This window comes from Setaria italica, chromosome I (genome assembly GCF_000263155.2).
Source record: "Setaria italica strain Yugu1 chromosome I, Setaria_italica_v2.0, whole genome shotgun sequence".
In the NCBI taxonomy this organism is placed as follows: Eukaryota; Viridiplantae; Streptophyta; class Magnoliopsida; order Poales; family Poaceae; genus Setaria; species Setaria italica.
The window spans coordinates 29,598,966-29,612,746 of record NC_028450.1 but is presented as its reverse complement, the minus strand read 5'-3'; the positions used below and the strand labels follow the sequence as shown (position 1 = coordinate 29,612,746).

The 13,781-nt window shown below is 45.7% G+C and overlaps 1 protein-coding gene across 3 annotated transcripts; it reads right to left on the bottom strand.

The window, feature by feature from the left end:
- Positions 1-5,635: 5,635 nt before the first annotated feature.
- LOC101768303 (serine/threonine-protein kinase HT1) lies at positions 5,636-10,833 on the bottom strand. Of its 3 annotated transcripts, none has more exons than XM_004952908.2 (8): positions 10,673-10,833; positions 10,460-10,570; positions 9,095-9,281; positions 8,868-9,000; positions 8,562-8,757; positions 6,729-6,853; positions 6,482-6,640; positions 5,636-6,304 (listed from the first exon to the last, which is right to left on the bottom strand). In XM_004952908.2, the coding sequence occupies exons 3-8, from the start codon at positions 9,223-9,225 to the stop codon at positions 5,996-5,998; spliced, it is 1,053 nt and encodes a 350-aa protein (XP_004952965.1). In that variant the 5' UTR covers positions 9,226-9,281; positions 10,460-10,570; positions 10,673-10,833; the 3' UTR covers positions 5,636-5,995. The 3 variants fall into 3 exon arrangements, with proteins under 3 accessions (XP_004952965.1, XP_004952964.1, XP_004952966.1); XM_004952907.2 differs by having other exon boundaries at positions 9,095-9,274; XM_004952909.2 differs by lacking the exon at positions 10,460-10,570 and having other exon boundaries at positions 9,095-9,274; positions 10,673-10,832.
- Between the last annotated feature and the right edge of the window lie 2,948 nt (positions 10,834-13,781).

Here is a 13,781-nt window from a genome sequence, read left to right as displayed (position 1 = left end):
TCCTCCCCCGCCCGCACCGGCGGCCATGCTCGTCTCCGCGCATGACCGACGGCCATGCCCGCTCTACCTTGGCCGCATCCGCCGTTGCCGTCTCCACCTCCTCGCCATCCATGCGCTGGCTTCCCCTCCCCATCGTCGTCACCCAGCCGACCTCCACCGTCGTGGTGGTCTCGGCACCGGTCGGGCCAGTGCTAAAAAGACGGCGACCGGCGCAGCTCGTCTCCACCCGGCTGCTCGGCGGCGGCGGCCAAGCTCCGTCCCCCCAGCCCGTGGCGGCACCGCTGCGGCCGTGCTCCACCCGCCATCGCCGGAGGCAGCCTGCATCGGATCATGCGAGGCCGGGCTCCGCCTCCCTCCCGCTCGGCACGGGTGGAATCTGCGTTCGTGGGACCCGCGGCGTGGATTTGCGTGCTAGCGAGAGTCGCTACGTCTAGCGACGTTTTCTCTCTCTCCTCTCCTCTCTCCGACATGGACTGCTATTGACACACCTTAACGACCCGTTGTGGATGCCCCTAGCTGAACATTTTTAGAGCAAGGCGATACCAGCCCAAGGCCCTGTTTGGCAATATCGCATTCTTTTTTACCTGTAAAACATTTCCCCTAGTAATATCTTGTGCACAAGAATACTATCGATTTTTCTTTTGCACCTGTAAAATGCTGTTCGGGTACAACCATCCCGATCATGTTTTCGATCCAAGCATGAAATTGGAGCACAAAACTGCTGAAAATTTGCTCGAACTAGTGCTCGGCCAAGTTAGATCGCACCATCAATTTTGAGCTGCACGGTGGAGGCAGAGCTCTCAATCGAGCCACTCAGGATGTCCCTTTCTCACCGGTGTCGAGGAGCGCGGCCGCCGACGAGGCAACCGAGGCGGAGGGTGCACGCTCTAGGGGTACATTGTTGCTTATGTGTCATTTTTGGAAATATAAATATGAAATTTCATACGGAGAATGGCATTACCAGAAATCAACTTCTGCTGACAGATCTGAAGGCGTGCAGGTAGAAGCCGCGAACGAAGCTGGCCCCGCGGATCTAGGGCTGAGGCCATTGTCAGCGGTGAAGATGTGGATTTGCCGTCAGCGATGAAGCGATGAAGGTTCAGATCGAGGCCGCCGTCAACTTTTTTTCAACAGCATGTATGCTGAAAGAAGGCTTTTTGACGGGAATCAAAGTGAGGATCATAAGTACAATGTATTATACTTTGCAAATGGGATACAAGAAAGTCATTTTTAAACATAATACAGTTATTTGAGAGGTACCTAACTACCATTGAAAGAATAATTTGAGAATGCAAGTACTAGACACTCAAACCAAAGTGAGTGTGCTCCATCACTAAAAACAGTAGGTTTCACTGGAAGTAGTTTGCAAGTAGTAGTTTCATGTCTTAAATTCCAGGCATATTTGTCGCAATTTTCATGTCTGAAAGTAGTAGGTTTGTAGGACTTTCGAAATGATTCTGTGAAGTACTATATTGAGAAAAGAATCCGTTTGCAAAACAGCAAATTGGCCAATTGGACTACCGCTGAAGTTTGACCTTTTGTTTGGCAAAGTACAATTTTAATATTCAATCCGCAACGCAAAAGGTCGTGCAGTCACGGAGATCAATGCACGTAGGGACGCATAGTCCAACTCGAAGCATACGAATCGAAGCGCGACATGAACATGCCCGATCATCTTTGCAGAAACGAGGCATGCAAGCCCCTGCCAGCCTCGACCCCGCAATTAAAGTGCGGGTGGTTAGTGGAAGGAAGGTGCTTCTGTTACTGTAATAATTCGTCCGACGGGGCTATCCGGCTATGGAATGGACGCAGCTAGCGCGCGCCATGGATCGGAGTCGGAGCTGCAGTGGTAGCCGGCCAGCCGCTGCTGGGAGGCCAATGCGCGCGCGGCAGGCTGTTTATGGAATTAATCGCCTCATCATTAGCAGGCCCTCGCTCCCACTACCCCACATTTACTTCCCCCACCGATCCCCCACCACATTCCAAACCAGCGCCAGTAGGATCGATCGGAGTAGCATGTAGCCGCCGCCGGCCACACGTACGAATCGCGCGCGCGTACACCGTTCCCGTAGGATTTATGGGGGGGGGGGGTGTAACGGGAATTCGTGGCGTTATGCGAATGTAGGAGAACTTTTCTCTTTTTATTTTGTTTTCTGAGAAATAGGGTCACATGTATATACCTTTCCCGTGTGAGTTTCTCTTCAAGAAACGGGAGGAGGACCGGAGTACCGGACACCGGAGGACGACACTGTTCCTACGCATAGAGTAGAAGGCAGTACATGGAAGGTCCCGAGTCCTGACACTGTTCGTTTCTGAAAATTTTGGCTTGTTTTACGTACTCCTTGTCTCCTTGTCCTTCGGTCACTTGTGTCTCCATAGCTGTACAACTGTACAAGATTTTAACCGGAGTACACAGGAGTATGGAAAAGGCTTTCGGGGTACTATAGGCGATAGCTGGCTGGGCCTGGGCAGAAACAAAAAGCTAGAGAGAGCCTTTTGCATGGCAGAGACGACCATGCAGAGCTTCCGGCTTCCACCTTGCAGCCTTTGGATCGTGCATGCGGGGACAGAGCCTTGATCTCCTTGTCCCCCCGTCTCGGTTCCCGGTGCACACGGCGCGCGGCAACGCAGGGAGAGGAAGAGCGGGGATCGGAGAAGAAGGTGACCGGCCAGTCTGCAGTGGGCGGGAATGCCCGGTGCCGCGCTGCGGCAGCAAGCAGCATATCGCTGCACCTGCACGGCTGCACGGAGCATGCCTGCAGGCATGTGATAACAACAAGGGGAAGGCGCCAAGCAGAGAGCCCCCATTTATGAGCAGGGAGCCAGAGACAAAAGCTCTCACACACGCAGGCACAGGAACCTGATCGAGGAGAGAGGAGTGCTAGTAGCTGGAAGCTGGCCATACTGGTCAGCTAGAGTTGATCGGAGCCACAGCCACATCCATGCATGCGCGCTGCAACCGCGTAGCTTTGCTGCACGCTAGCAGCGTCTACGGGGTTCTGTTCTGTTGTTTCTAGGCGACTGGGTGTACACGCGTACTGCATCGCGTGCTGCCCTGTCGTAGTGTCGTGCATGCGCGCGCCGCAAGCAGCTAGCAGGCTAGCAGCTGGTGCGCAACAGCCATGCATGTCTGCTTGCTAGGGTTGACCCGGCCGACGGATCGGAGCCGATCGAGCATCTAGCTAGACGTGCAGCTAGCCGCAATGAAGAACGAACTGTACGTTCGGTGAGCGCGCAAATCAATGATACGACCGTCGATCCCGATCAGTACATGCATCCTCGTTCGTGGAGATGAGTTTTTGGACGTATCTTGTTGTCCTACTTGTTAAGATTCAAAATTTGTAAAATAAAAATTGCAACTCTAAGCATGCACTTAGTTGCGTGCGTGCACATAGCAATTTAAGTTGTGAGTGCTAAGTGCAAGGATGCTTGATCTTGTCTTCTATTTAAAATATTGTTTTATATATATGATGATATATTATTTGAAGTAGGAGTTTTATATACGATGATATATTATTTGAAGTAGGAGTTTTATATATGATGATATATTATTTGAAGTAGGAGTGCATATGTGATTTTATCTATTTATTGGTTTGTGTGAAGAATGCTAGAACACTATATTTTTTTCTGGACAGAGGGAGTACGTTACATGTCATGTGTGTTCTCACTGGTTGATTGAAGGCTTGGGGACGGGCGATGCACGCGCGGGGGTGGGTCGCGCCGTCGCAGAGGGGGCAATGCGCGCGGGGGTGGGTCGCGGCGGCGGAGCGGGGAGGAGGGGCGCGCGCAGCAGATCTGGAGGAGGGGGGCAAAACGAGGAAGGAAACGAGAAGAATCGCCCAACGTGATTTTGGTGGTTTCTACGAGCTTTGGGGCGCGAGTATAGTTCGTTTCCCACGTGAGAAACCGAGTCCTCCTCTTTCCTCAATAACTACACTGCCATACTGCCATATCATCAAATTGCTAACATGACACTCCGTTAATATTATGAAAACTATCCTAGTAGGAGGGTTGTGAGGGTTGTGAGTGCCCTCGCTTCTCCATCTAGACCAGCCAGGGTTAGAACACATGCATGTTCTTCAGTGCGCCCTTCATTTCTCTCATTTCTTCGTATTTTCTTCGAGCAGTTGTTCAAGCTGCACAGATTGATGTGAAAATTGGAAACAGATCAATCACGACGCAAATCGATCGCAACCTGATTCAAATGATCAGGTCTATTGTGCTACCCTAGCTCTTACCTAACAAAGAGAGGGATTGCTGGCTTGTTTGGAAGTGGATTGAGGTGCAATGGGAGGTACTGAGGAAGAAGTTAGTTCATTTTAAACCTAATCTCCTTCCTTCCAATCCACCTCTGTCCAAAGCCCGGGAACAACGTCAGCAGAAAAAGCTGGCCGCGCTGTTCGCCCATAACTAGACTCGCCCTGCGCGCCTGCGGCCTGCCCTCCCGTGCTTCGTGCACGAACACGCTCTCGCGCGAGTTGAGCCGCGAGGAAGGAACCGGAAGGGGAAAGGGACCCAGCCAGCCCGCGCGCGCAGCAGGCTCGGCAAGATGCACCCGGTTGGCCCAGGCGGCCAGGCCCCGCACGAAGAGAGAGCAGCCGTTTGGTTGGATATGCTGCCGCCCGTGCGGATCCCACGAACACGCACAGACCTGCTGAGATCCCCGCTCCGTTTCCTCCTGCGCTCCACGGGACACGAAGGAAGCACTTGCTGACATGCGGTGCTGTGAAGCCTCGCCCGATGTTGTCACACCGCTCGAGTCTCCAGAGGCTAAAAATGTCTCCCAGAATCATATTCTATAATATAAGTAAACCAGTGTTCTCCTACGGAGTACCGGCAACGTAGTATTTTAGCTAAGCCCTTTTGGCGCATGGCATGGTCACACACTACCGAAAGTACACGCGCGCAAGCCGAAGTTGTATACATGGGCAGTAGGATTTTTTATGTCATTTGATATTCAGAGATTGATAATGAATTGTGTTGTATCGACTACAAATAGATTGGCAGATTGCTCCTAGGCGCACTGGTTGACTGGTTCTGTGTTTCAGCCTTTCAGGGCAGGAGGTGGAGAGCCTTCCTAGTCAATCTCCGATGCCCGCGGCGCATGATCCGGGTGGCCTGGCCGCAGATTCTTCGTCGACGGCCGCGACGCACAGGCACAGGCAGACAGACGTGACCCCCTTCACGTCCGTGTCCGCCGCTGTTTCTCCCCGGGCCCGGCGGCCCCTCGCCTCGCCGGACGTGGACGGAATGGGCTCCCAAAACAACTTGCAGATTTCATTCAAGTACACACCTCGTAATCTACATTGCAGACTTGCACATAAAACTGCAGTTATGTCCACAGATCCTAGCTAGAGTCCGGTCGGTCCTGCAGTAAAAAAGGGAAGGAAAAAAAAGAAACCACTGACAGACCTGCCCTGTTATATTGAGAAGAACACTGATGACGTCGTAAACAAAAGGATCCTAAAGTCCGACCATGCCAAATAGAAGGCACTGAATAGGACCGGACCATAAGTTCTACTGGGAATCTGGGATCGAACTCCCAACATAACAGCACTGACAGGGCAAGAACACCAAAGTGCTACACAGAACAGACAGCTCCCAGTATCCTTTGCAGGCTTTGCACCAGAGAGACTGATGAAAATGCGAATTATTGGTTTATTTCTATACGATTGGCGCGCGAGACGGGCAATCTAAGCGCGCAGCAGTAACTCCATGATACCATGGTTCACCGAAAATACAGGGGGGATAAGCTATTTCCACCGTTACTATTCTGGAGTCAAAAGGTTACTCGATTTACCCTGCTGATATGTCAACATGTCAGCGATGCGGGAGACCTGATTAGCAGAAACAACAGTTCGACTACAACTTCCGCCATTCTTCGGGGGTATGGACTATGGTTGTGCTGAGACTCGATCGATCGGTTGTCACAGCGCATCTGGGGGTGATGTTTTCTTTCAGTATTTGCAGCTTCTTGAGTAGTGTTGGGGTTGTTCTAATAGCACTCGCTGAAGCAGAAAAATAAGCCCCTTGGCTTGTCTTCCTTCTTGCCCTTTGGTGTGTCATCACCCCGAGAATGCATTAGCGAGCTTGTCCCGGGAGATTCTGGAGGCAGGATTGCGTTCTCTGAACTGAATGTGCGGCGAGGGGCCAAGGTTTCTTGTGGCGAGAGGGTGGATAGGTAATGTAGGAGCATTTGCACTATCTGGGTAAAGTTTGGTCTGTCGTTTGGGTCTTCCTTCCAGCAGGATGTTAGTATTTCTGACAACTCCTGAGGCAAGTTATCTGCACTTGGTCTGATGTTCTGCAGAAAATAAGGCTTTCATCTGGTCAAATACAAAAGAAATTCATGTGATAAAACATACTGGAAACACCATGTGAGATATATGCCTATATAAACATACACAAGCAAACACAATCCAGGGACGCCCTCCAACAATTATTTTAGATAATGGCTAATGATTAAAGTATCAGATGTTACCTTGAAAGCAGCAGCGTATGCAGCTTGCAGATTAGACATTCCCTCAAAGGGCAGTCTATTGTGTAGGAGTTCCCACAACACAATTGCAAAGCTGTAAACATCCACTTTGTGGTTGTAATGCTTCTTTTCTCCATGCCTCAACGTAACTGTGCTGTACAGCTGTTGAGACATTCCAGGATACATTAACAAAAATAATACAGAAAACAAAGGATCCCGAATTTGACAGATATGAATGAATAATAGAAACCTCAGGGGCCATCCAACGGTATGTTCCTGTCTCAGCAGTCATCATCTCTGTTAATGTCTCTTCTCTAGCCAAACCAAGATCGACAAGTTTAACTGTTCTCTGGTCTGCAGTCAGCAACAAATTTTCTGCAAAAAGGGAAGGGGGAAAACAATGGACACAAGATCAACTTTGTCTGAATAAACACGTGTCAGGCAGATCATTAAGGAATGACTTGAGAGAAAAGATTAGCTCCAAAAGATGAATGTACAGACAGAAAAGTCCTTAAAAACTAACTGTTTCCCACAATATGCTACTGATGCTTCAATAATTCAAATAATTAAAAATATGCATTGTTGGATCGAACATATCTGATCTGAGATACAGACACAAGTAATTTTCTAAATGTTTTGTCGATAAATTATACAGTAGAATCACAACACAAATTGCAGCTTTAAGTTGTTGCATACTATACCAACTAAATCCAAAACTAAAATTTATTAATACTCCCTCCGTTTTTAAATATGACATTTAGGACAAGCTAATTAGCTTGTCCTAAACACCATATACTTAACAACGGAGGGAGTACTAACTATGCAGTAGAGGCTACCTATAGAACTATATCCATGACCAGTCATCAACTATCTAGTTGGATATACAAGCATTATCTATATTTGTGGCCAGCATAGTGCTTCATTATACATCAAAGTACTGAACTGAGCACGATCATGTGCTGTTAGCCTGTCGGAATCCCCATACAAAATAATCCACACTTGAAGCATGACTATCATAACTGAAGATGACTAAACTTCTCTATAAGGAATCATTACAAACTCAAACTTGAGTACATCCACATATGAATTCATCCAAACACATCAAAGTCAACAGCTTCAAACAGGTGTCTGCAACAGAGGCTCACCAAGAAAACCCTTGAACTGCTATGAAGATATCATTTTGTTTTGTTAAAACATTATTTTGGGTACTTAGTAAGCTTCCTGATATCAGCATCATAATAATCTTATGAATTATTAAGATCCACCATAGAACCTATATCACACTACAATAAAATGATAACAAGCACAGGACAAAAGGTCCTTGGATAACCATGGTAAAGTGAGTATACAATGCTGACGGTACTTACCATCTGGACTTCATCTTAGAAGGGAATAGTGGTAGCAGAAATAAAAATGCATCGTATCACAACTTATAAAATAAGATGGTGTACATAATGGGAAAAAAACTTGATAATCAACATATCAGAATATACAACAGAACTAAAGGAGGCACTGTTTTTATAGTCACCAAAACTGAAAAAGACAGCTTTTTTAAAAGAAGAATTATGTGGCACTTTCTGCAATCTCAATAACATGCAATGGCAAGAATTTACCATAAAAATTAAACAAAACATATTAAATTATTCAAAGAATGTGCTAGATATAAAATTAGCAATGCAACCTATACGACCATGCCAAGGAAACTACGCATCACTTACTCAGCACCAGCACGAAATTATAGATTCTTTACATGTAAGCAAAGCCAAATATTGTCAGATATAGCATGTGATAGTGCAAGGAGAAGAAGCTTCTCATCCCGCAAGTTACTATATGGCACATTTCCATCCTGAGCTAGACCCACGCAAATGCCATTTAAAGATTAATATTAGACTATAAAATTAACTAATCAACTGTTAGAAACAAGAAGTAGTCAATAATTTTTCCAGAGGAATTAATGACACATGCACAGTAAACATGGAGAAAAGAAAACGGTATTATCCATAGTTTGCAGAAATTCACCAAATAAGCAGTGAATAATAGAGAGCACAAGATGATCAGATCGCGAAAAAAAAACAAGTCTTACCAGGCTTAAGATCACGATGAATGATCCCATGTGCATGCAAGCATTCCATAGCTCTGGCAATGTCCAACGCAAAGCCCACTGCTACACGGGGCTCAAGGCTCCTAGGCCTGAGACTGACCAAGTACTTCCGCAATGAGCCACCAACTAGAAGCTCTGTCACCACCACCATGACAGGTTCTAGGCAGGCTCCGATAAACTGTTAAACAAGCAGACATTGTTTTCAGTACACAAATGCATTAAAAACCTCCTCTCTCTTGGTCATCTCCTTGATGAGGAAAGAATAGACATGACGCTGCAAAAGTAGACCTTGACGAGATTCTTGTGCTGCACCCTTGACAGCATGGTCACCTCTCTCAAGAACCTCCCCTCCCTCTTGGTCATCTCCTCAGGGGTGTCCCCTTTGTGCACAACCTTGATGGCAACATTTTGGTTCTTGTACCTGCCAATCCCAGCATCAAATAAATGCTCAACTAGAAGAAAATCGATCAAAGATCAGAAAATTGCAGATGGTAGTTCAAAAAGATGAGCCTTACTTCCCCTCATAGACCTTTGCGTGTGCACCCTCACCGATGCGCGGCCCAACAAAGAGAAGCTTTGGGTCAATAAGCCACTTAGGATCGATGGAGAGACCTTCACCAGCGTAGAACGAACTCCCAGATTCCATCCTTGATGGCAATTATCTGATCTGGGTCCTGTGGGGTCACACGACCCCACTGCAAACTTAAAGAAAAGACCAACTTTTAGAAAGTACTCGAGGTTTGTTAGAAAGGTATAAGCACAGATAGAAAACCTCACGGAACATATAGGTAAAAAGGCTGAGACTTTGCGAATTCGACAAATTTACTTTCAGAAAGTATTCCAACGTTGGATAGCTCACGAGTAGAGCACCTTACAGGAAATGGGTAGGGTCACGTGCATTCTACAAATTGTGACATTCCAAGAAAAGAAATGGAAGACGGTAGAAGTAAATAGTGGGAACAGATGGTGGAATACCTCATTAGGTATATATATTTCGTTTTCAATAAATTCAAAAGGTAGAATTTGTCGAATACACAGGATAGTTTACACCTGTACCAATAGAAGCTATCAGGGTTGTTCATAATACATCAGTACATTTGGATACTAGAAGAAGGTAGAATTCATCAAATATATGGGTCTTCTTCTAAGTTGTGCCTTATAACCTATGTTCAAGTGACAGTGTGTACATGACAACTGGGTATAAATTTATACCGACAATCCAGTACCTTCCAAAAGCAGAATTTGATGAATAGACAACAGCTCGGTACACGTTAAGAACACCTCACTGGAAATGGCTGTGCACTATCGACAAAATCTACTTTCAAATCATTCACAAGTTTGGTAGAAAAGGTACAAAAATAGAACACGTCATCGTAAATGGATGCAATCGAATGATCGCGCGTATCCAACTAAATTCCACAACATGCTCACACGCCACAATAGTTTCCCCTGAGCTCCTAGTGAAAAAGAACCAGCTAGGACCTTGACCACAGCAAGAGAAGTTAAAAGAACGAACTACTAGAAACCTAATAAAATTCCATAAACAGTGACAATGCAGGGCCACCCATACTGAACCAGCGAGCTGTTTGAATGCAAGTCCGGCGCAAAACTACGGCAATTTAAAACCAAGCCACTGTTTTTTCCCCTCATTTCTACCATCTATATTAGAAAAGGAATTGCCCGTGGCATTGCATCACAAGCAGGGCGGACCCAGCATAGCCGTATAGGACATGGGTGTACACATGTACGCCGGATACTTTTGCAAAAATATCGAAGTTACCAGGTAAAATACATGGTCAGATCCGAAGAGAATTAGTACACCTTAGGCTTTGGGGGTTCGATTTCGCACAGCAGGAAGGGAAGTGAATGGGCGGGCATACCTGTCGGATGCTCGGCGGCGGCGAAGCGCCCGGCGAAGAACTGGCCACGGGGTCGTCGCCGCTAGGAAAGGAAGGCTGAGGGAGAGCGAGGGAGGAAGGGATGGGGAAGGCCTGGAGAGGAGATCCGAGTACAAATAGCTTACAATAGGGTTTGGGGAGCTCGGTTTCGCACAGCGAGAAGGGAAGAGAAGGGAAGGGAAAGGAAGGGCGTACCTGGTGGGTGCTCGTCGCCGGCAACGGGACCGACGAAGACTTGGGCGGCGCGTCTCGCCCAGCCGTCGCCGCCAGGAAACACGGCCACGAGAGAGTGGGGGAGAGGTAAACGGGAGAAGGGAGCGTACACTGAAGGAAGAAGTGCATTTGACTTGCCGCGACTCTTCTTCCCCGTACTCCGATTTCCCATTTTTCCTCCCGCAGATTTGTTAGGCGTCTCCAACAGTAACCACAGTAGCCAATGCTCCCCCCGCCCCCAAATTATTATTTGTTAATACGTAGTAAAAGTAAGTGATGCATCTTAAAAAAGTTAAAATAAATAGTAACTTAGGACGGAGGGAGTAGCTAGCTATAGAGTGTGAGTGATAGCTAGTAAACAGATTTTATCTCACCAAACATGCCTTGAATTTGTTAGAGTGAGTGATACATGGTAGACAGATTTTATCTCATTAACTTTCTTTAAAACATACTCTTTTCATCCCAAATTACTATTCATTTTAGCTTTTATAGATTCATAACTTTTACTATGCACCTAGATACGTAGCAAAAGTTATGTATCTACAAAAGTAAAAATGAATAGTAATTTGTGACGGAGTGAGTATATAAGCAAATTACTAAGTCAAGCAGTTTTATAACTAGCAGATTTGGCACGATTTGGACCAACACATGCCGGCCTGGTTTAGTGAATTTCTGCAAAAAATGATTTTGCTCAGGTCTAAAAAAAATATAGAAGATGTAGTGTGAGCTCAAATACAATAAATATTCTACATCAGCGGAGTATGTGGTTAAATGATACTATGTTTCTATGGTACAAAACATGATAACTTCTTGGGAGGACCGATTCAACATTTTACCGGTATGGAACCTCTCTTTTTTCATACTGGAATTGGTTGTAATAAATAGTGAAGGATTGCAGATTCGTGCGGTCAAGGTCACCAAGCACTTAAGTATGCAAACAAACAATAGGATTTGATAGGGTAGAAGCAGTGTTGGTAGAAATGGCAATTTGGTGTCACAAGATGTGCGCGAAACTGGGGATTGAAAACGATGGGTGTGCAAAAGGTCCAAACATGCCAACGAACAGATCAGATTGGCTTCCCTAATCTTTAATCATCCCTAATCTTTAATCATCGGGCCCGTGGTTCAGGGGATTAAACTATTTTTCAAGATATGGCTAGAGGGGGAAAAACAAACAAAGAGGGGACATAGACTATTATGATAACAACGACTAATTGTCTTATTTGGCAGTACCATGTGTGTTTGAGCGTCTAAAAAAAAATGTAGAAAGCACCATTTAGCTACAATTGACCATTAGGCACCAGATTTTCCACAATCGATATTTACAACTTCCTATTCGGGGAAATTGTTGGTAGTACTTCTCTCTTCGTGCTGGGAAACTCTTGTGTTCATAGATGACGATTGAGCTCAGGCGCACCAGATTACAAATAATATTTTTAATCTGTAAAACGCATCGATGATAACATTTTTAAAATAATTTACAAATTACAAGACAATGAAAATGAAAATGGTTAGCCAGGACCATGCACGCTCAAGTTATTCTTGTTCCAAAGTAGCACTCCTCCTACATTTTTTCGACGCAAGCAAACTGTTTTTCTCTACAGTTGTTTTCAATATCCTCCCGCGTGGTGAGATCGTTGACTCGCCATAGGATAATCGAAAAAACCCCTGGCTCGGGTGAGCGTCAACCCCATCGGCTCCAGACGATCGAGCTCAGCTAATAGACACTGCCTCTACCAATAAAAATATTCACCGCCGCGCGCGCCTTGAACAATATGATATGATGTTGAGGCAGGCCCTGCACACGTAACCCTCTGCTCGCTCATGATTGGAATCTGGCCAGCCAGAGAGAGAGAGAGAGAGAGAGAGAGAGAGAGAGGGCGTGGCGATCGAGCGATGGCGACGTGCGGTCGCAGGGAGCGGATCGATGTGGATGTGCCGTGTGCGAGTGCGAGGAACCGAGAGTGAAGGTGGCGCGAAGCAGCACGCGGGATCTGCCTTCGTGCGCCTAATCATGGCTTGGTCGAGCTAATCGGTTTGTTAATGCCTGGTCCGAGCGTCTGACAGGGGGCACTTGGCGGATGCAGAGCACGGACGGATTTCTTGGGATTAGGGTGGTGCTCGTGGGGCATTTGTTTATTTTGTTTTTTTTAATGTTTGACTTGTTTTCGTACTTGCTCGGTTTGTGAGTTTGTGACTAGCCAGAGTTTGCGTTTTGCACGAAGTATGGACACGTTCTACGTTTCGTACGAAGTAGTACGGATAGTGGCGCTCCGATCCCATGCCTGTGCAATCGCGCGTAATTACCCTGAAAATGTCGACAAGGGATTCTGTCAGCAGATATTGAAATTATCAAACACAGTTACCACCATAACCTAGTAATACTGAAAGAAATAGCCACACTACTAAGAAAATACAAATGATGTCAACACATATCGGTACAACCACCTCCGCTAACCATTCGAGCTCATGTTGAATAACTGAATTAAAAATATGTAGTAAATAGCTTTTAGATGAACATCCTTGTTCAAAATAATCAAGGTTAATTAAGCTGAAAAAGTCTGGCCGCCACTCTATTTTGCGTCCATTTTCCTTTCCTTATTTTTTTTCTAAAAAAACAATAATATCTTCTTGCTAATTTCATATCACGCTTATCGATATTGCTTACTATCTTAAATAGTAGGGCCATCGGCGCTATAATAGTTTACAACAGTTGCCAACATAATATTATTGTACCAAACAGCGGGCTATAGCGGCTTAGCATATCTCCCGATTAAATGCTATATCCCACTATTTAAAACATTAATATTGGCAAGGCATTATTATGATATCACAATTAATAACACAGCCTAATTGCAATTTATTAGCATATGGATCCCAGCCCATCGACCGCAAGCCCAAGCACCACCCGTGCATTCTTTTCATTCCAATTCAGGTTTGCATATGCCACGTACTTCCTTCATCCTAAATTATATTATAGGTCCTTTTAACTTTTCTAAATTTATAGATTTTGCTATGCACCTAGATATATATATAATTCTAAACTTAGAAAAACTAAAACAACTTATAATTTGAAATAAATGGAGTATTT

Coding starts and splice junctions, on each gene's coding strand:
- LOC101768303 (XM_004952908.2), bottom strand. CDS start 9,225: ATGGAATCTGGGAGTTCGTTCTACGCTGGTGAAGGTCTCTCCATCGAT. Junction 8,758..8,867: donor AGCACAAGAATCTCGTCAAG/GTCTACTTTTGC, acceptor CTTGTTTAACAG/TTTATCGGAGCCTGCCTAGA. Junction 6,854..8,561: donor TCATCGTGATCTTAAGCCTG/GTAAGACTTGTT, acceptor CCCTTTTTGCAG/AAAATTTGTTGCTGACTGCA.